The following is a 25,000-nucleotide window of genomic DNA, read 5'->3' as shown; positions in this document are numbered from 1 at the left end:
CCAACAGGGAGAAGATGACCCAGATCATGTTTGAGACCTTCAACGTCCCCGCCATGTATGTGGCCATCCAGGCTGTGCTGTCCCTGTACGCCTCCGGTCGTACCACTGGTGAGAAAAATAATAACTTACTCAACATAAATCAGCCAGTTACAAACACTAAGTCAGGCATCAACATTACACACTGGAAGAACAATTTAACTTTTACGCACGACATTTATCAATTAACTATTACGCAATAGATTTACGCACTGATACGACGTACCTGCATCTTTATTAGCCTATATATTACAATATATTACAGTTTCATTGTAGTAAGACATTATTCATTTATAGAGACATTCAATTGCGCATATATCTGAAAGAGAGGGGGCATATTTACGCAATACACAGTCATGTTTCGTCACACAGACTATAATAATAATTTCATCATCCTCCTCATAGGTATTGTGCTGGATGCTGGTGATGGTGTGACCCACAACGTCCCAGTCTATGAGGGTTACGCTCTCCCCCATGCCATCATGCGTCTGGACCTGGCTGGTCGCGATCTGACCGACTACCTGATGAAGATCCTTACCGAGCGTGGCTACTCTTTCGTGACCACTGGTGAGGACTCTAAAGCATATACAACCGCAATAATTTGGATAGATCTTAGAACAAATTAAAGCAAAAGCTTTTTTGGACCTTTGTAGCTAATTGTTTAAAAAAAATAAGACTTTAACATTTACGTGCACTGTTTTGTTTGAAATAGAAATGTTTTATTCTATGTAAAATCGTCGCATTAATGAAAATAACTTAAACTACATCTATAATTTAAACTCTTGACCATAGTTGTCCTGGTGATTTGTAAGCCGCTGCGTTTTAGGGAATTGTTAGTGTCATGTCTTTCTGCTACTCTCTTAAGTAAACTTATAAACTTGTGCCCCTACAGCTGAGCGTGAGATCGTGCGCGACATCAAGGAGAAGCTGTGCTATGTTGCCCTGGACTTCGAGAACGAGATGGCCACCGCTGCCTCCTCCTCCTCCCTGGAGAAGAGCTATGAGCTTCCCGACGGTCAGGTCATCACCATCGGAAACGAGAGGTTCCGTTGCCCCGAGACCCTCTTCCAGCCTTCCTTCATCGGTAAATAACATTACACCATGTTCAATAAATATTACGCGCAATTCTTGCCATTGTCCTGTTGAGTTTTAACACTTGTTCTCTCACCTGCAAAGGTATGGAGTCTGCTGGTATTCATGAGACTGCTTACAACAGCATCATGAAGTGCGACATTGACATCCGTAAGGATCTGTACGCCAACAATGTGCTCTCCGGTGGTACCACCATGTACCCTGGTATTGCTGACCGTATGCAGAAGGAAATCACTGCTCTGGCCCCCAGCACCATGAAGATCAAGGTAAATACAGCAAACCTACCCAATATAGCTACTAATATACTGAAACCAAAGTTATCCTGAGAAACTGACAATTTACTTTTCTTCCCTCAGATCATTGCTCCTCCCGAGAGGAAGTACTCTGTCTGGATCGGTGGCTCCATCCTGGCTTCCCTGTCCACCTTCCAGCAGATGTGGATCTCCAAGCAGGAGTACGACGAGGCTGGCCCCAGCATTGTCCACAGGAAGTGCTTCTAAATTATCTGTCTGCAACTCCAACTTCCTCATTGTCTCCAACACCAGCCATCAGGAGAGCAAGCAAGGAGGATCGGCCTCTGCAGCACAGCAACACTCTGCTGTCAATGGACTGTCATTCTCTGCTGTTAACTTCATATGCAATTTTTATTTTTTTCTAAAATGCGCATAATTCGAAGCTGTTTGTTGTCTGTGTTGCACTGGAGAAAGGCTGTGAAAAACATCACTGAACCATGCATCTACCAAAAAACTTTAATAAAAAAATAAGAACAACATGTTGCCCAACACATGTGAATGTAAGTGTATATACATATTGATAATTTATTAAAGTCCAATATTTGGTATATTTACCTGGTCTGTTCTGTTTCTATGGACAGTAGGATTCAGACAGAAAAAATGTTTCAACAAAGGGTTAAAAACTACATCTTTTAAGTATCAGAAACTGTTTGAACTAATGGTAAACCAATCAGCAGCACCACTCAGAGGGCATAGGGGAGATAGTGGCGAGAAGAGGGAGGTCCCTACAAGTGTCAGAAACAGCTGTTGGGTCATTGGGTCGGGGAGGGAGCAGGTGGGCACCGGGCAGGCGCAGTTGACTTGGCAGGAATGTGCAAAGGCAGCAGCCCAACTTTAGCCCATCCGGACTGGTAGCTTATGGGACACCTGACACCTGACTTTGGTACCCGTTGAGCTGATATGCCCTGCTCCAAACGCGCAGGTCCGGGCTCCACACCATCTTTAGACACAACCAATGGCTAAGTACAGCGGGCCTCTGCAGCCCAAACCTTATATGCATAGACATTGAATTGGTTTTCAGATCTGCTGCCAGTGCCCAAAATGTTCTTGTCATTTGGTGCACGATACAATTTTCAGAAAAATTGGCAACTACATGCCACAATGGAATTCAAAATTTAACTACACACGTAGATTTACTGATTTAAATTATAATTTATACATGTAACGTAATGTTCGTGGATCAGTATGTCCTTTTATGTTTCCTTGTGTTCTTTTTCTTTTGAGGCAAATGTACGATGTATGATGTATAATTTAATTAAGAATGTGAGTAATACAAAACCTGAAATCGCTTTAACCACTGGAGAACCAATGGAAGTATATAGATCCACCTGTTGCGGATGTGTTGGGCTTTTTAAGAACGTCCCGAGGCGGGCGGAGCTAAGAGGCGCAGCTATTACAGCAAGACCGTGAACGCAGCGCCATCTGTTCTACTGTTCCTCCGTGAAATCCGAGTCCAGTGTAAGTGCTATTCTTAGGTCACTGTAGACTAAATTAGCCTCTTACAACACTACATTTCTGCTGTCGCAATGGGCATGTTGTGCGTGATGGACAATGTTTTGTCAGTGAGACAGTGCGATGTTTCCTACGAGGCTCGGCTCGCCTAAATCTGGAGACGGTGACAGGCGATTATCTGTTCTGTCTAGTGACTGATTATTAGTCGTCTATTTGAAGGTTGACGCTACATTTTTCCCTCTCTGAATTAAAGACAATAGCTGCTGCGGTGATCAAGGTTCTGCAACATCTTACCATCTGGTTTAGACTTTATCTGACACAGAGATGACAAAATATGCATATAGGCCTATGCCTTCACTTCACCAAATATTTGAATTTGTATCCTTTACGTGGTCCATTTACATTGAAATCTGCCTAATGAAACAGTGGGCTGTATCCTCGAGGACCAATTAGATGAGCCTGTGCTCGCGCACGTCACCACATTCAAGAAATTTCTGATTATACAATTTGTTGTCGGTAGGTCACAATACAGGGGACGTTTAGTTGTTCTCGATTCAAAGCATTGGTTTAACTCTGCCTTTATAAGATCCTGCGGAAACCCTAGAAAGTCACAAACAAGACAGCAGTAGCTCTTCTTGCTCTTCTTGGCGACCTACGCGTGTATCTATGGAAGTGGGCGGTTCATAAGTAGACAAGCTTTGCTGCCATTGGCCTGTTTTTACGCACAGGTTTAGTTTAAAAGTCTGGCGGTGACGCAGTTCTCTAAAGGAAAACAATGAAGCGATTGGGCGTTTGCGCAACACTGTTCTACTGTAACTTTTAGTTTGTTCTAGTTTATTTTTTTGTCGGTTTCATTTTAGTGAACGATGGTGACCAAGAGGATCCGCTCAGAGTACATGAAGAAGTTCAAAGACCCCAAATGGGAGACGTTCAGTAAATGCTATGAAGAAATGTTAAAATACAGGCTGACCCGTAGGCTGCTTGAGCACTCGCACAATCCCTGGTTTTGGGGCGGCTCAGACACTGATTCCGATTCTGGTGGAAGAAGTCCTACACCCGCGGGTAAGAACCAAACTAAAGAAGACCCAACCGAAGAACGGGAACTGGAGGAGTGCGCAGCCGTAAGGTTGAACAAGGTGAAGGAGAGAGCGAGTGACCCGACAGTAGTACCCAGGCTAGTCCTGGCGGAAGATGAGAACACAATCCAAGGTCATTAACGTTTATAATGTAATAAGTGTCATTTATATTGGCCTAGTGTAAGAGTTGTTTGATGTTTATTCTATGCATCGTTGTAGGGGCTGCAGAGGAAGTGCTGGAAAGGAAATGTGATGGAGGTGGAGAGGTTAATCAGTTAGGTCTACCTGTTCTACAAGGGAAACAGACACAAGGTGGGCCTAATGTCATCTTGCTTTTTAAAATAATGTCTTTTGTAGGTTATATGTTGCTACTTTGTGTTTGTTTTAATTTGTATCACTTTAATTTTTAAATGAAATATATAAAATGCATTTCTGTTGTCATACACAGAAACAACAGGTCCAAAATCACAGCTAACTTCTAGACAGGGTCGAAGTCAGCGAGTCAGACCTCTGCCAACACAGCAGATAAAGGAGGACAGTAAACAAAACCGGCATCCCTTTGTTTTGTATGCATCAGGGGAGAAAGACTCTGACATTGCAAGAAGAAAAACACACAACGTACGGCCTGTTGCTTCTACAAAAGAGGTAAATTGTTTTGTGAGTTTGTGTCTGTGCACGTTTATACATCAGTTTTGCTAATTATGCTTCACCACAGATTCACGAGTCAGCTCTGCGTGCAAAGACACGAAGGGAAGTGGAAAGGCAGCTTCAGTCCCAGAGAGCAGAACGCAGACGAGCCAAATCTGCAGATGTGGACAAGACCAGGCTCAAGGTGGTGCCACCAGAGTTTAATCCTTGGCTAACTGAGTACATGCGCTGCTTCTCTGCTCGCTCTCGATAGAAAGGGCATCGTTAGACTACTAATGTAATTGTACCATTGTTATAAATCAAATCAAAATGCCATTGTTGCCTATCACACATGTGGTGTTGATGCATACAAGTCAAGATCATATCAAGTATTTAAGTAATTTAGCAGTATATGCCCTCTTATCTTAGCCTGACCAGCTTAAAAGAAAGTAGGGGCTAGCTTGCTGGCTAATCTTATATAGAAGCATGATGCAAGGCAATGATTTACAAGGTAAAAGTATATTTACCAACAATAAAAATAAAAGCCACTCTTTCACATGAAGCATTGCCCAGGTTATTGTTTTTAATAGTACTTGACTTAGTTTGCATGGATGAGGACCATGTTGAAAAGCCACTTTCGGCTATTCCTGATCAATTGTAAATAGAACATTTTTTATTAAATTTGTGAGTGTTGTATTGATTTGCTTCTGTGAATAAAATAGTAGCACTCCTTCGTGCAATAACATAGGCTTACTTTTCATTATAACTATGTTTGAAGTGACACAAATTAGATTTCACCCTAAAAAGCCATAACAGTGAAAGTGGTTGTTAGGCTGCAGAGTTAATTGTTATAGTTTTCTTTTATATGTGAAAGCTTTATATGTTTCAACACTTTAAAATATGTAGAACTAGACATTTCTTTATAGTAGATTGTTACTTGGATTGGAGTAGATCTTCAAGCCTTTAGTAACTGCTGGTTACTGATTTAATGTGTGATTTGAAATCAATTTGTCTTTATAGAAACTGTATAATGGAGATCTAAATACCTTGTGCCAAACTTATGTAAATGTTCTGTATAAGACAAGTTGCAAAGTTGATGGGACAAAAAAGGATTTTTGCGGTATTTTTGTATTTAAAGAAAATGATGAATTTATGTATATGCTCCCTGGTCACCTGTTGAGATCCTAATTAAGCTGTATTTGTACATTTGTGTGAATTTCACATTTTAATTTATTGTTATTCTGTAATCTCAGTGACTAAATCATATACAGTATATATATATATATATATATATATATATATATATATATATATATATATATATACAGTATATAATATACATGCAGTATATATATATATATATATATATATATATATATATATATATATACACAGTATATATATGTGTGTATATATATATATATATATATATATATATATATTATATAATATATATCCTCTGACAGTAAAACGTGGCTGGAAGCAGAGTTCGAACTTTGGAGGAAGAAATCAGATTATTATTTTTTCAATAGCAAGCAGTTATTAAAAGTCTGTCTTGTATAGGTTCAGGAAATTAACATTGAAAGCCATTTTTATGTGTTTGTTACTAAGACAAGATTGAAATGAAATTTGGACTGATCATTGAGGAACAATGAGTGTCTTTATTTATTCTTATTATGATTAGTATTATTTTTGTCATATCGTCCAGAACAATGGTGACAATCAATGATAATCAATTTAATTTTAGTTTAGTATAATTACCGTGGTGAGTGATCGCATGCTTTACATTACACTTAAACCTATGATGGGACAGTTTGACAGATGTGATTGAATCCCATTGTATGATTTGTTTCATAATAATGTTTAGGTTGTTTAATTTCATTGTAACATAAATTCTAGTGCATATGGTTTAATATTAAATGGCACAAAAATGTTAATATGCATTTGTAAAATTGTTCTTTTTTATTTTAAAAACATAAGCCTTTATCATACAGAATAAATTATGTCATCTTTAAAATATAAATAAAAATAAAGGTGAAAAACACAAGACATAAAATTGTGCAGCAAAATATGTTGATTCAAATGCTTAACAGTGTTAACCCAGTGTGTAGTTGATTTGAATGTTTCATTAAATGTAGTACTGAATGGAGTTAATGATGTGTGGAAATAAGCTTTAGATTTCCAATAAAACTCATAAGAAACAAATCCAAGTGCACACAAAAGAGCTTCTTCTTCATAAAATTACACATGAAATGCATCAAGGTTTTAGTTGTACCCAAGAGCAGCAGCTGTCACTCAGTCAATATATTCATTTACAAGCCAAAACATACTAGGTACATACAGTACATACTTGGACCATTCAGTCATTTTGGATTAAAGGAGTGTTGAACAGCCAGATTGCAGAATGTGCCTTTGCTATTACATATCTTTTACACAAATTCTGAAATATTTCCACTGCTCTAAATATGACCCAAATATTTTATACAATCACATATGGAACTGACACCACTGCCTTATTTAAAATACATATATTTGAATGATTTGCATTTAATCATGATATTTATGATACCACAATGAATGCAGTACACTTTAATGTAACATACTGGGCCATGAAAAAGATTCAGGATATGACTGACTGTTTTAAATATAGATATTTTACATAATGAAAAATCATTATGAAATACTATTATTAATTATTCATGCATCCATTTCTATTTGTATATACAGAAATACAGAATTATAGGGCATAGTACAATGCAGTAGGAGGGGATGCAATGTTTTTGTAAAAAATAGGAACGCATTAATGGAACTGTCTAACGGCAGCAGTTACAAAGTGTACAAAAGACTATCAAAGCCTTTTCATGTCTGGACAGAGATGAGTCTGAAAAACTGTTGAATAAATGTTTGTGTACAACTAACAAAGGGAGGCCTGTGGAACTGTTCATAATCTTTGTACAGTAAAATGCCATGATAATTAATAAAAAAAAAAAAAAACGTATATAGGATGTAACTATCAATGTTGCTATTAAAAAGATACATGTTTTGTTTCGATACATTTACATGTAAATACATAGTTCCAGACATGAGACTCTGAGGACTGGTGGTCTATTTATATTGCAGGTTTCTTGATGGTGAAATGCTATTCCTTTGTTACCTGAAAAGATTTTCCATTCTTGATGTTGAAGTTCTCTTTGACGCAAACGCGTAGAGGGTTTTGAAGGATCCATGCGAAGGGTGAAGTTCAAAGGTCAATAAGCAGTCACTAGCAGAGCGCAACCCAGGAGTCGTCGGGCCCCATGAGCTTCTTCTTCCTCTGGTCTTCACAGAGCTGTTTGCAAGACACTGAACAAAACAGTCATTCAAACTTCAGCACAGTCCATAACACAAACTATGACATGCTCAAATGCGTGTACCTCATCTGTATAGGGTAATTACTGCATGTCCTCTAGCAGCCGCACTCCTGAGTGCCCGCAGGTTGAGCTCGCCGTGGTGACCGCAGCTGTCGTAATGCAGCATCACCATACTGAATACCTGAGCCCATCCTCTCTGGATCCAGCTCCCCTAGGAACCACAAGAAAAGTGTAAATTACAGGTTTATTGCACTTTTATATTCTAAATGAGGATGAGTGTGGAACAGAGTCTAAAACCTGCTGTATGAAATAAATATTTATACTGTACTGGTCTAAACAACTAACCTGATTCAATCTTGTTCAGTATTTTCCGAGCGCATTGGACAAAAGCTTCTTCAACATTCTCCCCTGTCAGGGCACTAGTTTCCAGGAACATTAGCTCTAAGAAATACCCACATATATAAATAAAATTATAACTAGATTACAAATTACAGTGATTCAGTATATTTCTACCAAAAATCTTACCATTTTCTTGAGCAAAGCGAGATGCCTCCAAAAATGTGACCTCTCTATCAGCATCCAAGTCCTTCTTATTACCACAGAGTATAATAACAATGTTCTGACTAGCCAACATCCTGGCATCACTTAACCACGTAGTCAGAGCATTGTAGGTTTCCCGACTAGGAAAACAACACATGCATATCACATTCACACTAATCAATTATTGTTGGAATAATTTTGGCCCTTGTTTGTGACAGATTTACCTTGTTATATCATAAACCAACAAGGCTCCTGCTGCTCCTCTGTAGTAACTCCTGGTAACTGACCTGAAAAATGAGAACATACATATGTTATAATAATAATAAGGCAAATAGCCCCATCAGTGCGTTAACTATCACATGTCTATCATATTTATCTAGGCTACTCAGCAGTTAATAAAATACACTGTATTTGCTTGTCATCATTACTAATAATAACAATGTCAAGTCAAAACATAAAACGTGTTTATTAAACACTTACCTAAATCTCTCTTGACCAGCAGTGTCCCATATCTGCAATTTGACCATTTTATTGACCACACTGATGATCTTTGAGCCAAATTCTACACCAATCGTATGATTAGACTCATCCTTAACTATAAAAGACAACATCTTAGATATAAGATCTAATAAAATCTAATAAACAAATACAATCATTATATTTATACTTTATCATTGACACAAGATGATTGTACTTACATCTTTTCTCTATGAATTGGTGCAATAAACAGGACTTGCCAGTGCCAGCATTGCCAATCACCAGAAATTTAAAAAGGAAATCTGAAAAGTAATATCGACATCACATTTTTCTTTAACACAAGAGAAACTTAACGTCAATAAATAGTAATCCTGTCCAAACACAGCTAACGTGCTATATAAATGGGCGTCGTTGCTTCAAGGATCACTGAAAATAATAAGAGGGCTGTCAGCTCGACATCCTCAAAACAAGTGAGGCTTAGAACTGCTGCGACTAATTATACTTTGTATCAATATTTGCATCTCTCATTTCAGAGGTTTGCTATGCAGATAGGACTCTAAAGGCCAGTATCCTTTAACGATGGCTGGCTGGCAAGGTTAGCCTCTATGCTATTGATCTACGATGGGAAACAAGAAGACCCCACCACACCTGCTTTATTAAGGCTAAGATGTCAACACATATAGTTTATCATTGCGCTGTCTTACCGTACGACTCTGACATGTCCACGGTTCTTTTGCGGACCAGAGGCAATGAAAATTAGAGGATGACAGCAGAATACAGCAACCCAAAGTAAGCAAAACAGTCTTTATGATTATTTCCGTGGATTCCAGCTGATTTCCCTGTGACTTCCGGTGTGGTGTTGATACGCTTGTTATTTCAAAATAAAATATAATAATTTCAAAATAAAATGATCTCAAGAGAGTTACAGTTGATCAGTATTAAAGGGAGATTTGAGAGCATGGTAACACGTTTTTGTCCAAATCACAACAATTTATAGAATAAATTAAACAATTCTGATAAATCTAAATGGAGCTAGTTCAGTGCAACCACTACGCGCAAAACTCATCAAGGGCAGATCTGGCAACCCCACTACGAGCTCAGCCTGCTGCTCAATGGGATGCTAAGCTAATGCTAACTAGCAGCTACTCCCTTTGAGAAAAGTATGGCAGCTATACTACCCATCAGGGCGACCTGCGACAGCAATCCCGCCACACCGGGGGCGCAGTCAGTCAAGGTAAAAAGTGGAGTGTGCCGAAAAAGCCATACTTTTGGTCTAGAGTTTTGCGAGGCTTTTTAGTGCAGCGATCGCATTTGTTTACACAGAGTTGTGGTTCTATGTGGAAGCGATGTGTTAGCACCGTTAGCACACCCCTTTGTTTTACACTGGGCTTTACAAGTCTTGGTTGGCTGATTAGTTTTATTGTTTCGTGGTTTTAGTTATTTCGGATGTTTCAAAAACCTATTTCTTAAGCTACAGTATATCATGTATTTATAGGAGGATGTCCTTGAAGAAGTGTCCAATGATGGAAGCCAGCCCCCTAAAAGACGGAGGATGGGATCTGGAGACAGTTCCCGGAGTTGTGACACCTCCATCCAAGAGATTGCGTAAGGTTCACAGTTTTTTATAAAAACATAAGACACATCAGAGTCTGAATTTTTTTCTTTCAATTGCTTGCAGGCCAACTTATTTCCCAGCAGAAAATTTGACAGAATATAAGTGGCCCCCAGATGATACTGGGGAGTACTATATGCTGCAAGAACAGGTCAGCGAGTATTTGGGAGTCACATCCTTCAAGAGGAAATATCCTGGTACATAACATGTCAATTTCATAGTATGCATGATTTTCAGTATGTTAACTATTCTAAAGAGTTTTTGTATATTATTGTTTTCAGAAATGGAGAGAAGAGATCTATCCCATAAAGAAAAACTATACCTGCGTGAACAAAACGTTATCACAGAGACACAGTGTACACTGGGTATTACTACTACTTTTATGTAATAACACAGTACTTTAGCTCCTTTGTGATGCACTGTTCTTTGTTATTTTCCTCCAGGTCTGACTGCTTTGCGGAGTGATGAGGTGATTGATCTTATGATTAAAGAATATCCCACTAAACACTCAGAGTACTCTGTAATACTGCAAGAGAAGGAGCGTCAGAGAATTGCTAAAGAGTACTCTGTAAGTACAGTACTCAAGGAATTAATAGGAGTTTCTTTTCAATTGGAATATTTTTATCTTTGTTTTGTTTTGTTTTATAGCAAATGCAGCAGCAAAATCCTCAGAAAGTTGAGGCTGGCAAAGTTCCAGAATACATAAAGAAAGCTGCGAAAAAAGCTGCAGAGTTCAACAGTAACTTCAACCGTGAACGAATGGAGGAAAGAAGAGCTTACTTTGACCTTCAGACACATGTATGTTTATAAGTGAATGAATGCCTTTCAAAGCCTTAAATTTGTCTAATGTTTAAAATTTTTCCATAGATTATTCAGGTCCCACAAGGCAGGTTCAAAGTCCTGGCTCCAGAGCTAACCAGAACTGGCCCTTATCCTGTGGCTCTCATCCCAGGACAGTTCCAAGAGTTCTATAAAAGGTAAAAATATTTATATTTATAATAAAGCATATACATTTGGTTAGCTTGAGTGCTTAATGGTCTCTTATTGACAGGTACTCTCCCAATGAGCTACGATACCTGCCATTAAACACTGCTTTGTTTGAGCCTCCTTTGGATCCAGACCTTCCTGCCCTTGATTCTGAGCCAGACTCCGATGATGCAGAGGATGGCAAAGATGATAGAAGGAAACACTCATCTGTGAGACTCCACACTCTTCTTTTAGTCAGTTTTCTGTAATTTTCGGTAGTGATGCCTTTTACACTTTTGATAATTCTTTCTCCAGGACAGCTCATCGGGCAACACTTCAGATGTGGAGAGCCAAGAGGGAGGTGGACCAAGGTCTAAGACCAAAGAAAAGGCACAAGGCAAAGACAGCCATCGACATTCGTCCTCCCACAAAGGAGGCTACAAGGTAGAGGACAAAAACAACTGAACTCTTCTCCAACAACAGCTGCAGCACTTTTCTACCCCTTTCTTACCCTACCACCCCTACTATACAGACACATCTTCCCTAATTTTTCTTACTTTCCTCTGGCTCCGCTAATAGCATTTTGGTTATGATAAATGGGAAAGTAGGGTGTTTTTAAAGCTTTATTTTATAATTTTCTTTACGACTGTGTGCAATAACATTTTAAAGGAACAGTCTCATTTTACTGCACTTTCATGTTTAGCACAACACTTTAATTTATCTTTTATTGTTTATAACATACCTCTTCTGTCTTTCAGTACTTGCATTCAAAAGCAGTGCTTTTGCTGCTCGTAATACTTCAGTATAGCAAATATATAAACAGAGCTATATAGTATATTCATATACATATAGACTACTTGTCGTAGTTGTTGAAAGGTTTCACAAATAACATTTTAAGTGGAGAGCACTTCATTGGTTTCATGTAAGAAATGTTTCTATTCTACTTGATGTGCTGTCATAAATTTGAAGTACATCAATAATATAACAATAATATATTTTGCTGTTTGCACAGTTGCTAAGCTGGACAACACTACACAACTTACAGCTTTGTTGAAATAACTTTGTTTCAGACTTTTTGCAACTCTTGTTTTGAGCAGTTTGAGTTCAGCTCAGTTGTGAAATGGTTCAGTGTAGACTGGCTACAATGTTATTAACGTTACATGTGTTAATAATTGTTTTGGTTTCATTTGCACATTGATTCTATGAATGAGAGGAAACTTTGTAGTCCACATCTAATAATTGGGTAACCCAAACCTGTTTGTGTCCATTGAGATGTCATTGTTTTTGCTTGGAATGTTCTGCAATATGACATTAAACTTATCGATTTACATGGGGTAGCCATGTTACATGTTAGATCTATGAAGAGGCAGGCAAAGCAATAACATCTCCACTGAGACAGGTGTGTACCTTCCACCAGAAACGTTATAGTGCACCCTTAAGGCACTCGAAAATGCTGTATGCAAAAATACGGATGTATTATCTGAACTGTGTGGTCCATGTTTTTTTTGTTTTTTTGTTTTTTTTGGATGGATTTTATGCTGAAAGTCTTTTTTCACTTCCCATCAGCGTTTTTACAGATTTTTTTTTAACCAACATATGGCAGGATTTTACTACTGCTTTGCAAGCTCCTATATACATACATATCCAGTTATATTATAGTTTATATAAACAGCCCATCTGCTGTTTAAATAAGAATAGGTTAAAGCTGTTTTCTATCAAAAGCATAATTTGTACAATATAAACCAAGTATGACAAACCAACACTGTTGGTTAGTATGATTATTAAGATTATTGCTGTTATATTATATTGACAGTTTTAGTCTGAGGGTTCTTTATTTTTTCAGGATCATTTGAAATAAGCATGAATCCTTTGCAAATTTTGTTTAATGAAGAACAAAGGTTTTGCGCATATTAATTATAAACATTTATTGTGCATAAGTAATTCTGTAAATTTCCCCATCTTTGTTTTCCTTCTTTAGCTACTTTGTCTTTTCCCTACTTTTCTTCTTATTCTGATTTGTCCACCTTCTCCACCTACTCCTGACTTCTTATTGAGTCCCTTGTCTTGTGTTTTACTGTGTTGTCTCGTTTCCTCTGTATTCTGGGGACAAATTAAGATGGATGCATACGTACATGATACATCAACACCTTGATATGAAAAGGTGTTACCAAGTTTATATGCAAGGTTTTTGATGTTACCGGTTAAAATATATTGCTGACTTTTAATTCATTTTTTGTTCTGCTCTCATTTAATTTCTGTCCTAGTTAAATTCATGTTTTACATTTTAAAGAATAAAAATCTGTGATGATACTGAGTAGTTACAGAAGTGGTGATTTTGTCAGCAAAATTAGCTTCTCTACTACTATTTCTGAACGCCACAGATTATCAGACTCAAACGGTGTTTATAATGTTTTCGCAGTGGGGCACATACCAAGACAGCCAATGATACATTTCACAATTTGTAGCATTATTCTCCTTGCAGCCTAAGATCATTCCCAATGCTATATGTGGCATTTGCCAGAAGGGTAAAGAAGAGAACAAGAAGGGAAAACCTGAAGCACTCATTCACTGCTCCCAATGTGATAACAGTGGTAAGTTCTGTTTCTTTTAAAGGCAAATAAAAAAAAAAAAAAAAAAAAAAATATATATATATATATATATATATATATATATATATATATATATATATATATATATATATATATAATTATATATAAGTTTTTATTATACTTAAATTATTTTATTGCACAATTTGTGTCTGGTTGTAGAGATAATCATTCCATGGCATTTTTTCAAATTCATTATATATTAACATATCAGTTATTCATGGGTTTAACATTTGGTCTCATCTACCCTTTGCCACAGGTCACCCTTCCTGCTTAGACATGAGTGAGGAGTTGGTGAGAGTGATTCAGACCTACCACTGGCAGTGTATGGAGTGCAAAACGTGCACTGTGTGTCAACAGCCCCACCATGAGGATGAAATGATGTTCTGTGACCAGTGTGATAGGGGATACCACACTTTTTGTGTTGGAATGGACACTATACCAACTGGTAAGTTTAGTATTGGAGTCTTGCACTACGGTGTATACAATTTTGACATTTTATTTCGCTCTCTATTTCCCTTTTCTTTCAGGTCTGTGGTTATGCGAGGTCTGTGACAGAGATTTCACCACACCTAAGAAAAGAGGTGGAGCCAGAACACCAAAGAAATCCAAGTCAGCTCAAAAGTGACAAGTGGCGATGCTTTTTTGTCATAAACCTCCATCGGCCAGTTTTTATCTTTGAATAAGCTGAATTCAATCAGATTTTCTACAGTGACTGAATTTGTAAAAATCCTCATAAACCTATAGTCAGGGATTGATACATGCACTGTCTTAGGCTCTGTTTTAGTGTAGCCACTCCACTATTTATAATACGTTAAAGATTGAATTTGGTGTTAATGTCAGGTTAATTAAGAAAATTCTATGTGTCTTAATTATTACTGTTTAATAAACTGAACCACATCTTGTGTTCTGCATTGGTTTTCTAAAGTGTAAGTCTTTGTTGTGGGTATATTTTTGTTAATGTACACACCCACTTTGTGACCATTTAAAATCCTACAAATCTCTGATGGGTTTTGTCTTGAAATTACATGGCATTTCAATGTAGAGTATTAAAAAAGTACCTTTTCATATTACATGAAAATGGAGGCTCCAGGTTAAAACTTTGTAACAGTGCTAAACAATGAGTTCAATAATAGTTAAAATAACTGCGGAAAGGTTTTTGCTCTTGTTTCTAAGTATAATTTATTTTCCCCTCTTATTATGCTTATTATTTTCTTCCCTTCTGGTTATTCCTCCATTTCATGGGTTTCAGAACTATGAGGATTTAGCACTGTTGCTATAGTGATAGAAATTTAAAACTAAACATATCTTGAATGGGTAAAAGTCCTCAAAATGTTGCATATACCACGGAGCTGAAACCCATGAATTGATGCAAAACACTGGAGAGTGAGAAAAATGCTGCTAAACTAGCAGATAGGGGGCGGTACTCGCTTTTGGATCGGGTCACTCAAAGAAGAGGCTGCCATATTGCAGTGATACAGCGAGTTTGTGTCTTGGACAGATAAATATAGCATATTTTATAAAATGCTCTCTTCTTTGTCTTTTGGAGATACAGGCAAAATGAAAGAGTACCATTATACAGGTCCAGTGGAGCACCGGTTTTCTCCTTACGCGTTTAACGGAGGGTAAGTAAAGTCTTATTTACTGATTAGATAGTGAACCATTTGGCTAGCAGCTAAGTAGCTAACACTAGCTGCTCTTTATTATTCTCTCAATAAATGTTACATGGGTGTCGTTTGTAAATCAGTTTAGGACATCGTTTCGTGTATAGGTGATTATTTAATTGTTTAATATTTAACTGATCTATATTTAACACTAACGTTAACTTAACAGTTTTAATGCACAGCTTATGTTTCGGTTTCTATTGTGTGACTTCTATTGAAGTAGCTAACTTAACACATACAACTTTTTTTTAAATGACGTTTAAGTAACAAGTGCTTGCTGTTGTTGCTGTTATCTCGCAGGACTGTTTTAGCCGTGGCTGGAGAAGACTTCGCTATCGTAGCTTCAGACACCCGACTGAGTGAAGGCTACTCCATCCATAGCCGCGACTCTCCAAAGTGCTACAAGCTGTAAGCACAAGGATTTTTACCAAAAGTCTACATCTTATTCATAAAGTGTTTTAAGAAGTGTTTAAGTAACTTCGGAGCAGTGTAAATTTAGGTTAAGTGTTCTTATTCGCCTTCTGTTCATTTCCTGTACAGAACTGACACGACCGTCATTGGCTGCAGTGGTTTCCATGGTGACTGTTTGACCCTGACTAAAATTATTGATGCTAGGCTAAAGGTTTGTTTAATTCATTCTGTATGTACTTCCCATGCAGCTATGCAATATCACAGTTTATATTAATTGTACGTGTCCATTGTTAAGACCCGAGACCTGATGTAAGTAACACAGATTTTCTTTCTTTTTAGATGTACAAACACTCCAACAATAAGATGATGACATGTGGAGCCATTGCAGCCATGTTGTCCACAATCTTGTATGGCAGGCGTTTTTTCCCTTACTATGTGTACAACATCATTGGTGGATTGGATGAAGAGGGTAAGAATATCACACTATTATATCATTCTTCAGAATTTCACCAGTGGACTTTGAATAAGAAGGTTGGTTTATGTTATTGTGATGTTATAGGAAAAGGTGCAGTCTACAGCTTTGACCCTGTAGGATCTTACCAGAGAGATACATACAAAGCTGGAGGTTCAGCTAGTGCAATGTTGCAACCACTTCTTGACAACCAGGTACATTGTCCACCCATTTCTTACTTCAGCATTAATGAGTAGTAAATGTATTTTCTCTAAAATGTTGCATTCTACAGATTGGTTTCAAGAACATGGAGGGTGTCCAGCATGTTCCCCTGACAAAGGAGAAGGCCGTTCAGTTGGTCAAAGATGTTTTTATCTCAGCTGCAGAAAGAGATGTGTACACTGGAGACGCACTTCGGATCTGTGTTATCACCAAAGAGGGTGTAGATGAGCAGACAATTCCACTGAGAAAAGATTAAGTCCTGTTCCAATTGTTTTTGTTAGCTTCTGTCTCTTCACATCCTTCAGACCCATTAGTTTTCTTAAAACTGTTTTGGTCCAGAGATGGGATCAAGATTAATTCATTACAATATCTCAGCCTTTTTATTTCTACCAACGCTGTTTGTTTCCACATTTGTAATAAATTGAAACAATATATCATCCCTGTGTGATGTACTTTCAATCTCGTCTAGCTAATAGCTTGTATATGCTGTCAGTTATTGTACTATTTACTACAATATAGTATACCTTCAAATTAGTTATGATTAAAGATGGTTCTTGTTTCATATACATTACCCAATGAAATAATTTCAGACACAGTAATCTGCTGAAATTGTACATACATACACACAAAGATTCAGGATTGTGTATATAAAGTAAAACCATTCACATTTTTATGATTTTATATTACCCCCTTATATAAATAATATAATCATAAATATCTGTTATTTGTATCTGCAGTGTAGAACAATTTCACCTTTAGTCTTTTTTTGTTATTTATAAGGGGGATATTATGTTATCAAAAACATGCCTGAAGTGGTTTCAGATGTCATCCATGCATGTTTCAGTATTTAGCCAGCTCACCTGGGCCCTATTTAAACCCTCCATACAATTAACTGTAAGATTTGGTGCAATGGTCCATCCACACCATCTACAGTATCCATGCTCCTACAGAACAATTCCCAATAAATATACAAAAACATGATACAAAACTGTACACAGCAACTTAATCCTGATGTGATGTGCTCTAGTTTCATTAGTGGGATGCACGCCGATTGTGATGTCGCTCTGAAGTGCTGAAATGACACAGTAGCAAAGGGAGGGTGGACAAAAATCTAATTATAGTTTTATATATATATATGTGTGTGTGTGTGTGTGTGTATATATATATAAATAATTTAGTAAAATATCCCCTCTTCAAGCAACAAAACAAAACAAAAAAATTCTGTAAACAAAGATGTATTTATTTGATTAACAGGTTAATCAGAAAATGCTCACACTGCAATTTTTTAAACAATCGAACAAACAAAGAAACAAGTGCTGAACTCAGGCATAGTACTGCAGGTTTGCCTTCTTCTTGGCCTGGACCTCCAAGATTCCCTCCATGTAATCTTCATGGTTTAGCTCGGTTGCACCGCGGCGAAGTGCAATCATTCCAGCCTCAACGCACACTGCTTTGCACTGAGCTCCATTAAAATCATCTGTGCAGCGGGCGAGCTCCTCGTAGTTCACATCAGGGCTGACGTTCATCTTACGAGAGTGGATTTGCATGATACGAGCTCTGGCCTCTTCATTTGGCATGGGGAACTCAATCTTTCGGTCAAGACGTCCAGAACGCAGCAGCGCAGGGTCCAGAATGTCCACTCTGTTGGTGGCTGCAATAACCTAGAAACATAAAACTCATCAGTACAGCCAAAACATTTGAAGACTTGGAGGAAATCTTAATGTTGATATTAATATTAATATTAGGGCATTCCAGGGACCATTACCTTGACCTGCATATTAGGCTGAAATCCATCCAACTGGTTGAGCAACTCCAGCATGGTCCTCTGCACTTCTCTATCTCCTGCCTTTTCGCTGTCAAATCTTTTGGTGCCTATGGCATCCAGCTCATCTATGAAGATGATGGATGGGGCTTTCTCCTTGGCCAGAGCAAAGGCATCCCTCACTAGTTTGGCACCATCTCCAATGAACATCTGAACAAGCTGAGGACCTGCCAGCTTCAGGAAGGTGGCCTTGGTCTGTGCAGCACAAGCCCTAGCCAGGAGGGTCTTTCCTGTGCCAGGAGGTCCATACATCAGGACTCCTTTAGGGGGTTGAATGCCCAGGTTTTCAAACTTCTCTTTATGGTTCATAGGCAGGACAATGGCCTCTACCAGCTCCTGGATCTGCTTGTCCAGCCCTCCTATGTCGCTGTACTGCTCTGTCGGACGCTCGTCCACCTCCATGGCCTTCACTCTGGAGTCGTACTCGGTGGGTAAGGTCTCCAGGATCAGATAGGAGTCTTTGTTGACTCCTACCAGATCTCCGGGCTTGAGCTTCTCCGCATCCACCAGACCGATTACCGGTAGGAAGTATGTTTGTCGAGTCGATGTTTTAATGACGGCGCACTTTCCTTTTCTCTGAGAATCCAGATCCACATTGGCCCCATCTTCTTCTTGATCATTTGGGTCCACATCCAGAAGCTCGATCACGTTGGAAACCAGGTACGGTAGCGTTTTGTTCACCTTTATCTTCTCCGTGTTTTCCTTGATTTTGTCTTTCATCGCCTGAAGCTCGTGGGTAACTCTCAGTACTTCACTCTTCATTATCTTTATCTCACTATCGAGCAGTCGAGTACGCTGAACTATCTCTTCTGTCGACATTTTTAACACTTCTTCCCCGATTCCATCTTCCACTTCATCCCAAACTGATTTGTCACTCAGCGACGCCATCTTTGCTGTGTCTGGACTGACCCGTGACTCTGGCGGAAATAAAGGAGTGCTTCCGGAAGCTCACCCGCTCATGAGTTCCGAGAGGACCGACCATCTCCATCGACACTGAACCAATTCAGCCCGGACTTTCACGGTGCCTGGCTTATGTAAGTAGTTTAGAATTGTGCATTTAATCAAGCAATCTGCCGCAATTTCAAATTTTTTGTCATTTGCAGTTAATCTTTGCAGGCAGGGTGCAACGAATTTATATGCGCTAAAATGCTAACCTTAGCTCAGCAGCTAACCCTGGCTAACGTTAAACTGGTATCTTGTGAAATGTTTTTACTGTATTTAGTCTAAGCTTATTAAGTTTGAAATGTGTAGCTACTGTGTTTATAAACAATGCTGCATATATGCGATAATTTGTTCATACCTCTGTGTACTTGTAGGTTTTATATAGGCGGAGTTTCTGCAGATTGGGAAGTTAAGTATACTGTCGTGTTTTAAAGCGCAGCCTGCATCCATTCTCATCAGGTGATTGGCAGTGGGCACGCCTGAAGAGATGGACCAAAACAACAGTATACCCCCATTTCAGGGATTATCATCCCCGGTAATAAAAACTCTCAAATTTCAATTTAAGTTGTATACATTTTCAGTTCCATCTGCTTATGTTTCTGATTTGTTTTGATCTCTTTGCAGAATGCCATGACCCCAGTTATGCCAATGTTTAGTCCCATGATGCCCTATGGTTCAGGGTTGACACCACAGCCTGTACAAAACACAAACAGCTTGTCTATTCTGGAGGAGCAACAGCGTCAGCAGCAGCAGCAGCAGCAGCAGCAGCAGCAACAGGCACAACAGGCCAATGCAGGTACAATGTATAAATGACGTTAAGTGATTTCTTTTTATGTGAACAAAACAAATGTTTTTAATTGGCTGATATTCATATTTCAGGGCTGCCAGGAACATCAGGTCAAACTCCTCAGCTATTCCATTCTCAAGCAGTTACTGGAACAACCACCACAGCACTGCCAGGGAACACTCCCCTCTACAACACCCCACTGACGCCCATGACCCCAATCACACCAGCCACACCAGCTTCAGAGAGCTCTGGAATAGTGCCACAGCTACAGTATGTTCTCTCTTGCTTTACATTAGTGAGAGGAAAAAATATTCATGTTGCACTATATGATGTATTTGTTTAATATATTTTGTTAGAAATATTGTATCTACTGTCAATTTGGGCTGTAAACTGGATTTGAAGACCATTGCCCTTAGAGCCAGGAATGCAGAATACAATCCAAAGGTGAGGTGTGAGGCAGCAATGACTCAGTGACTTAAAATTTAAATGAAAATTAAAAAAAAAAAAAAATGTGTTTTAGCGTTTTGCTGCTGTCATTATGAGAATAAGAGAACCAAGGACCACAGCTCTCATTTTCAGCTCTGGGAAGATGGTCTGTACAGGTGCAAAGAGGTGAGCTGCGAGATTAAAACACATTTTATAAACATCTGCAAACTTTAACCTCTAATATTTGTTCTTTTGTCTCAGTGAAGAGCAGTCAAGATTAGCAGCACGTAAATATGCTCGAGTTGTTCAGAAACTTGGGTTTCCTGCAAAGTTTCTGGATTTTAAAATTCAGAACATGGTGGGTAGCTGTGATGTCAAATTTCCCATTCGACTTGAAGGATTGGTCCTTACTCACCAACAGTTTAGCAGGTAAATTATTAGAGCTTTACCCTGCACTAAACTAGTGAATATTATACCACTAGTTTGTTCAAAACTGTTCTTCTCTTTGTAGTTATGAACCTGAGCTCTTCCCTGGACTAATTTATAGAATGATCAAGCCCAGAATTGTCCTGCTTATTTTTGTTTCAGGGAAGGTTGTGCTGACAGGTAAACAGAATTCCAATCCCATTTATATAATTTTGTTCAGGATCTGGGTTAATATTCTGTTTTGATGTTTCAGGTGCAAAAGTGAGAGCGGAGATCTATGAAGCGTTTGAGAATATATATCCAATCCTCAAAGGCTTCCGGAAAACAACATAGTACTTTTATCTGCCCTCAGTGCTCTGTGGAAATTGGACTGAAATGGGGAGTTTTTATTTTTAAGTGTCAGCAGTATGTTGACATCCTTGGACTGCTGATGGGCTACAGAGGACATTTTTATCATTTTAAAGATTCAACCTCAGCCCTAATTATGTACATAATACTGTAAAGAAAATGTAAAATATCAGTGGTTAGAGAAGGAGTTCGCCATGGGCTATTTTTTATTGTAAGAAATTAATGTTTCATACATTGTATTTTTAACTATTCTTTTATTAGTTTAAAAGGTACACACATTGTTTTATTTCAAAAACCCTTATCTGGTAACACTGAATTGGAATGTTTAAGGTTAATGCTCTTAACATTTGCAATGCTCATTGTTGGAACTTTCACTGCATGTTATTGAAGAAATTCCCTTGGAGACAAATCAACTTTTAAATAAGTTCTGTAAGGTGTTTTTACTGTTTACCAATGTTTGAATTTCTGAGTTACATTTCAAATAGAGCAAATTGAGCACTTCTGAATGCAGAGAAACTGTGTTACTAAGCTGGCTTGTACCTTTAAAGTACTAAAATATCATTTTAACCAAATTGTCTTATTTTTTGTGCTCAGAGCACCAGTGTATGCTTTAGAAAAAGGGTTTTAATTATTGGATTAGGTATGTTGATGTATGAAAAATCTTTGAGCTCTTAAATATATAGCTTCACACCATTATCCCACCAAGATCACTAGTTTCAAATTTGTTATGAGTCTTTATTACATTCATCTGCTGTAAAGTCCTGCTTCCACACAAACTCTGTGGTATAATCGTCCTCACGACTGCAGCTGAGTGAACATGTGAACACTGCCACTGTCCCCCAGTCAATGCTGGCTCCTGTTGAATCCACACACAGGCTATTTAACAGCTGAGGCATCACCTGAAAGGGGGATCACAGTTAAGTGGGTTTTGCCTGATTTGTTGATACAAAGCACAGCAATTTGAAGGCAAGCTCCATTAGTTTTGATTACCTGGAATTCAAACACACGTTTTGAGCCACAGGGGCAAGGTGGGATGTCCTCATCTGAAGGTATATTTTTGGCAGATACCCACAGAGGAAGCCCCCCTCGAGTGTAGCGCACCACCTGAAAAGTGACCAACATTTAAATTGATGAATCTTTTTAGTCTCATACTTTGCACTTTACCTGGTGTGGTTCTGAAGCAATCCTCTTTTTAAATCGCTGGAAAGCCTTCATTTCTTCAGTCTCGTGCATAGCCATTTCCTCCAACTCTGTTTCCGCTAAGGCTGAAGACAAGATCAAACAGATGATATCTGGGATATCTTAAAATTTTTAGCCCTTTAAGTGCTTACAATCTGCTAATGTCTCTTCTACATTGCTCGGAATATCTTCAGTTTCCGTTTGTGGTGTTTTGGCATATTCAGCATTTTTCTCTAGATCTTCAGGTTCAGTGACGAGCTCAAACTCAGGGAAGAGAAAAGGACATTTGCCAACACTTGCTGATTCTGTGTGGATAAAAACAACGGTTAATCTTTTTACCAAAAACATTGTGGTGCAGAGTCTAATTTCACCTTGGCTGCCACACTCCCTCTTGTGTGAGTGTTTCCAGTGGATGGTCTGATGATGTTTGCCGCAGTAAGTGACGGAGTGACAGCGAGAGCAGGCTTTGGTGCCCGGACAACCACAAATCCAGCACAGTTTAACTCCGGAGAACAGCAGTATATTGTGTCCTTCGTATGGTTCAGAAGGGGGTTCATCCTCTGAGGAAAGAACGAGTAGATATGTGTTTTACCTCAGTGTGTGTGAATGAAAAACTGTCACATTTATAACATTAGATTTAAATGATTCACAGAGTACCTGGTGGAGGGTTATAGGAATAGAATTCATTCTTTCGTGGTATTTGGCTTCTGAAAACTATAATTGTTGGAAGGAAAAAAATATTTAATAAAATGAATTCACTACTATAGTGCATTTGCAGAGAAATGAAGATAGAGCATAGGCTACCTTTCATACACCGGCTGTCGTTACGGGAGTAGCACTCAGGGGTTTTGCAGCAAAACAAGAAGAGTGTTCTGTGAAAACAGTGTTCCTGGTCTGATAAAGGTGCATAAACCTGGAAGAGAAAAAAGGAAAGTTGTCAGGAAGAAAAACAAGTGGTATCAATTGTGGCTACCTGGCTCACACACTGAGCACTTTTTGAAACTTAGTCTTTTTGAGTTCAGTTCTTAACATCACATCATGGGATTTTAACCAATCAAGAAGTTCAAAGTTGTGCACATGGAGTTCAAAGGACATAAGTAAAGGGCTGCTGGATTTTGTGAAATGAAGCTGTTTGTTTATCCAGTATCCATGGAGACTGTGCAAGAGGCTAGCTGAGGAGCTAGCTGTGGGCATTTGAGATGCTACAGAATTTCTGCACAATATGTGGCAGCAAATGTGGTACACTACTTGAATGAACCATTTCATCACCAGCTGAAACGCCAGTGGAATACGACTGAGGCCTTTCCTGATGTGTTCACCTGGTTCAACCCTCGACACTGTTGTGAAAAAAAAAAAAGAACGTTGTGCCTAAACCTTGGACTAAATCAAAACTATCCAGGACAAGCTCTGTAAAAGGCTCAAAGCACCCCTCGCCCCATCAGTGTGGCGCGACTCACTTACTTGAAGCAGAAAAACCATTTGCAGATGACATATTTCGCACTCTAGCTGGGACAGAGCAGGGACACCTTTCTGGCTCAACCACGCGGGTTTTCCACCTACTTTACTGGGGAACTGGGGGGAAAGCAGCCGCCAAGGCTCTACCTCCTCCAGGAAACCCAGTATAACCTCTACTGTTGACATGCTGTCACTTGATTTTTTTCTGGTAGAAATGTCGAATACAGAACACAAACATAACAAGCCGCATGTATAATTTGTGCTCAAGCAATACTCCCCGGTCAGAAACACAAACAGTCGATTTTTGTTCCGTGGTCGAGGATTGTTTTGCACATCTCATGTTTCGACACCAGAGGACGACAAAGCCATGGACAAAGTCAACAGCTGTAACTGCATCCCATCTACCATATGTCTAGGATTTGTATATCTAACCCTCAGACAAATAAATGCACACTTGTAGTAAGTATAGCCTACAGCATAGGAGCAAGGTGAATTATCTATATTTGGTATGAATCACATACTATAATATATAGTTTAAATATCATGATATAAAAACCATTATTGAAAGCTTCCACCTCCCTCCTCCCCTCAGTATCCTGCACGGTGACCTCATGTAGGGGAGTTTCAGAAGACAGTCCGGTCAGTTCAGTGGACTATGGGACACCGTAAGTGTAAAATGTCTTTAACTTGTTTTCAAGTAGCCTACTGACTCAACCTTTTCTACTCAAATTAGGCTACTA

The 25,000-nt window shown here is 38.6% G+C and overlaps 8 protein-coding genes across 9 annotated transcripts; 5 read left to right on the top strand and 3 right to left on the bottom strand.

The window, feature by feature from the left end:
• The first annotated feature begins 6 nt into the window (after positions 1-6).
• LOC110172824 (actin, alpha skeletal muscle) lies at positions 7-1,971 on the top strand. Its single transcript, XM_055161069.1, has 5 exons — positions 7-108; positions 442-603; positions 929-1,120; positions 1,213-1,394; positions 1,485-1,971. The coding sequence occupies exons 1-5, from the start codon at positions 15-17 to the stop codon at positions 1,626-1,628; spliced, it is 774 nt and encodes a 257-aa protein (XP_055017044.1). The 5' UTR covers positions 7-14; the 3' UTR covers positions 1,629-1,971.
• An 813-nt stretch (positions 1,972-2,784) lies between these two features.
• On the top strand, positions 2,785-5,319 carry ccsapb (centriole, cilia and spindle-associated protein b). Its single transcript, XM_020939043.2, has 5 exons — positions 2,785-2,879; positions 3,734-4,082; positions 4,169-4,261; positions 4,398-4,594; positions 4,665-5,319. The coding sequence occupies exons 2-5, from the start codon at positions 3,740-3,742 to the stop codon at positions 4,848-4,850; spliced, it is 819 nt and encodes a 272-aa protein (XP_020794702.1). The 5' UTR covers positions 2,785-2,879; positions 3,734-3,739; the 3' UTR covers positions 4,851-5,319.
• Positions 5,320-6,515: 1,196 nt separating this feature from the next.
• Positions 6,516-9,787, bottom strand: rab4a (RAB4a, member RAS oncogene family). The gene is made up of 8 exons (XM_020941461.2): positions 9,648-9,787; positions 9,165-9,245; positions 8,947-9,061; positions 8,691-8,753; positions 8,452-8,606; positions 8,272-8,367; positions 7,990-8,137; positions 6,516-7,918 (listed from the first exon to the last, which is right to left on the bottom strand). The coding sequence occupies exons 1-7, from the start codon at positions 9,661-9,663 to the stop codon at positions 8,022-8,024; spliced, it is 642 nt and encodes a 213-aa protein (XP_020797120.1). The 5' UTR covers positions 9,664-9,787; the 3' UTR covers positions 6,516-7,918; positions 7,990-8,021.
• Positions 9,788-9,891: 104 nt separating this feature from the next.
• phf10 (PHD finger protein 10) lies at positions 9,892-15,032 on the top strand. Its single transcript, XM_020941446.2, has 12 exons — positions 9,892-10,177; positions 10,439-10,548; positions 10,622-10,752; positions 10,837-10,920; positions 10,999-11,123; positions 11,204-11,353; positions 11,423-11,532; positions 11,607-11,751; positions 11,837-11,965; positions 14,004-14,112; positions 14,387-14,575; positions 14,658-15,032. The coding sequence occupies exons 1-12, from the start codon at positions 10,106-10,108 to the stop codon at positions 14,753-14,755; spliced, it is 1,452 nt and encodes a 483-aa protein (XP_020797105.1). The 5' UTR covers positions 9,892-10,105; the 3' UTR covers positions 14,756-15,032.
• A 517-nt stretch (positions 15,033-15,549) lies between these two features.
• psmb1 (proteasome 20S subunit beta 1) lies at positions 15,550-17,312 on the top strand. The gene is made up of 6 exons (XM_020941440.2): positions 15,550-15,752; positions 16,092-16,199; positions 16,332-16,413; positions 16,542-16,671; positions 16,762-16,868; positions 16,946-17,312. Exons 1-6 carry the CDS (start codon positions 15,652-15,654, stop codon positions 17,129-17,131), a joined length of 714 nt encoding a protein of 237 aa, XP_020797099.1. The 5' UTR covers positions 15,550-15,651; the 3' UTR covers positions 17,132-17,312.
• A 782-nt stretch (positions 17,313-18,094) lies between these two features.
• On the bottom strand, positions 18,095-19,585 carry psmc3 (proteasome 26S subunit, ATPase 3). The gene is made up of 2 exons (XM_020941716.2): positions 18,641-19,585; positions 18,095-18,536 (listed from the first exon to the last, which is right to left on the bottom strand). The coding sequence occupies exons 1-2, from the start codon at positions 19,583-19,585 to the stop codon at positions 18,198-18,200; spliced, it is 1,284 nt and encodes a 427-aa protein (XP_020797375.1). The 3' UTR covers positions 18,095-18,197.
• A 9-nt stretch (positions 19,586-19,594) lies between these two features.
• Positions 19,595-22,198, top strand: tbp (TATA box binding protein). 2 transcript variants are annotated; one of them, XM_020941718.2, is made up of 9 exons: positions 19,595-19,731; positions 20,014-20,174; positions 20,264-20,435; positions 20,519-20,696; positions 20,783-20,870; positions 20,947-21,038; positions 21,114-21,281; positions 21,364-21,458; positions 21,532-22,198. In XM_020941718.2, the coding sequence occupies exons 2-9, from the start codon at positions 20,127-20,129 to the stop codon at positions 21,609-21,611; spliced, it is 921 nt and encodes a 306-aa protein (XP_020797377.2). In that variant the 5' UTR covers positions 19,595-19,731; positions 20,014-20,126; the 3' UTR covers positions 21,612-22,198. The 2 variants fall into 2 exon arrangements, with proteins under 2 accessions (XP_020797377.2, XP_020797380.2); XM_020941721.2 differs by having other exon boundaries at positions 19,608-19,731; positions 20,099-20,174.
• Positions 22,199-22,337: 139 nt separating this feature from the next.
• Positions 22,338-24,556, bottom strand: pdcd2 (programmed cell death 2). Its single transcript, XM_020941717.2, has 8 exons — positions 24,267-24,556; positions 23,610-23,718; positions 23,463-23,519; positions 23,177-23,365; positions 22,958-23,110; positions 22,791-22,891; positions 22,617-22,730; positions 22,338-22,525 (listed from the first exon to the last, which is right to left on the bottom strand). The coding sequence occupies exons 1-8, from the start codon at positions 24,444-24,446 to the stop codon at positions 22,352-22,354; spliced, it is 1,077 nt and encodes a 358-aa protein (XP_020797376.2). The 5' UTR covers positions 24,447-24,556; the 3' UTR covers positions 22,338-22,351.
• Positions 24,557-25,000: the final 444 nt, after the last annotated feature.

This window comes from Boleophthalmus pectinirostris, unplaced genomic scaffold (assembly GCF_026225935.1).
Source record: "Boleophthalmus pectinirostris isolate CB_2022bp ecotype Guang Dong unplaced genomic scaffold, ASM2622593v1 HiC_scaffold_316, whole genome shotgun sequence".
Lineage (NCBI taxonomy): Eukaryota > Metazoa > Chordata > Actinopteri > Gobiiformes > Gobiidae > Boleophthalmus > Boleophthalmus pectinirostris.
The sequence above is the reverse complement of the archived record's forward strand: the minus strand, read 5'-3'. Positions and strand labels throughout refer to the sequence as shown.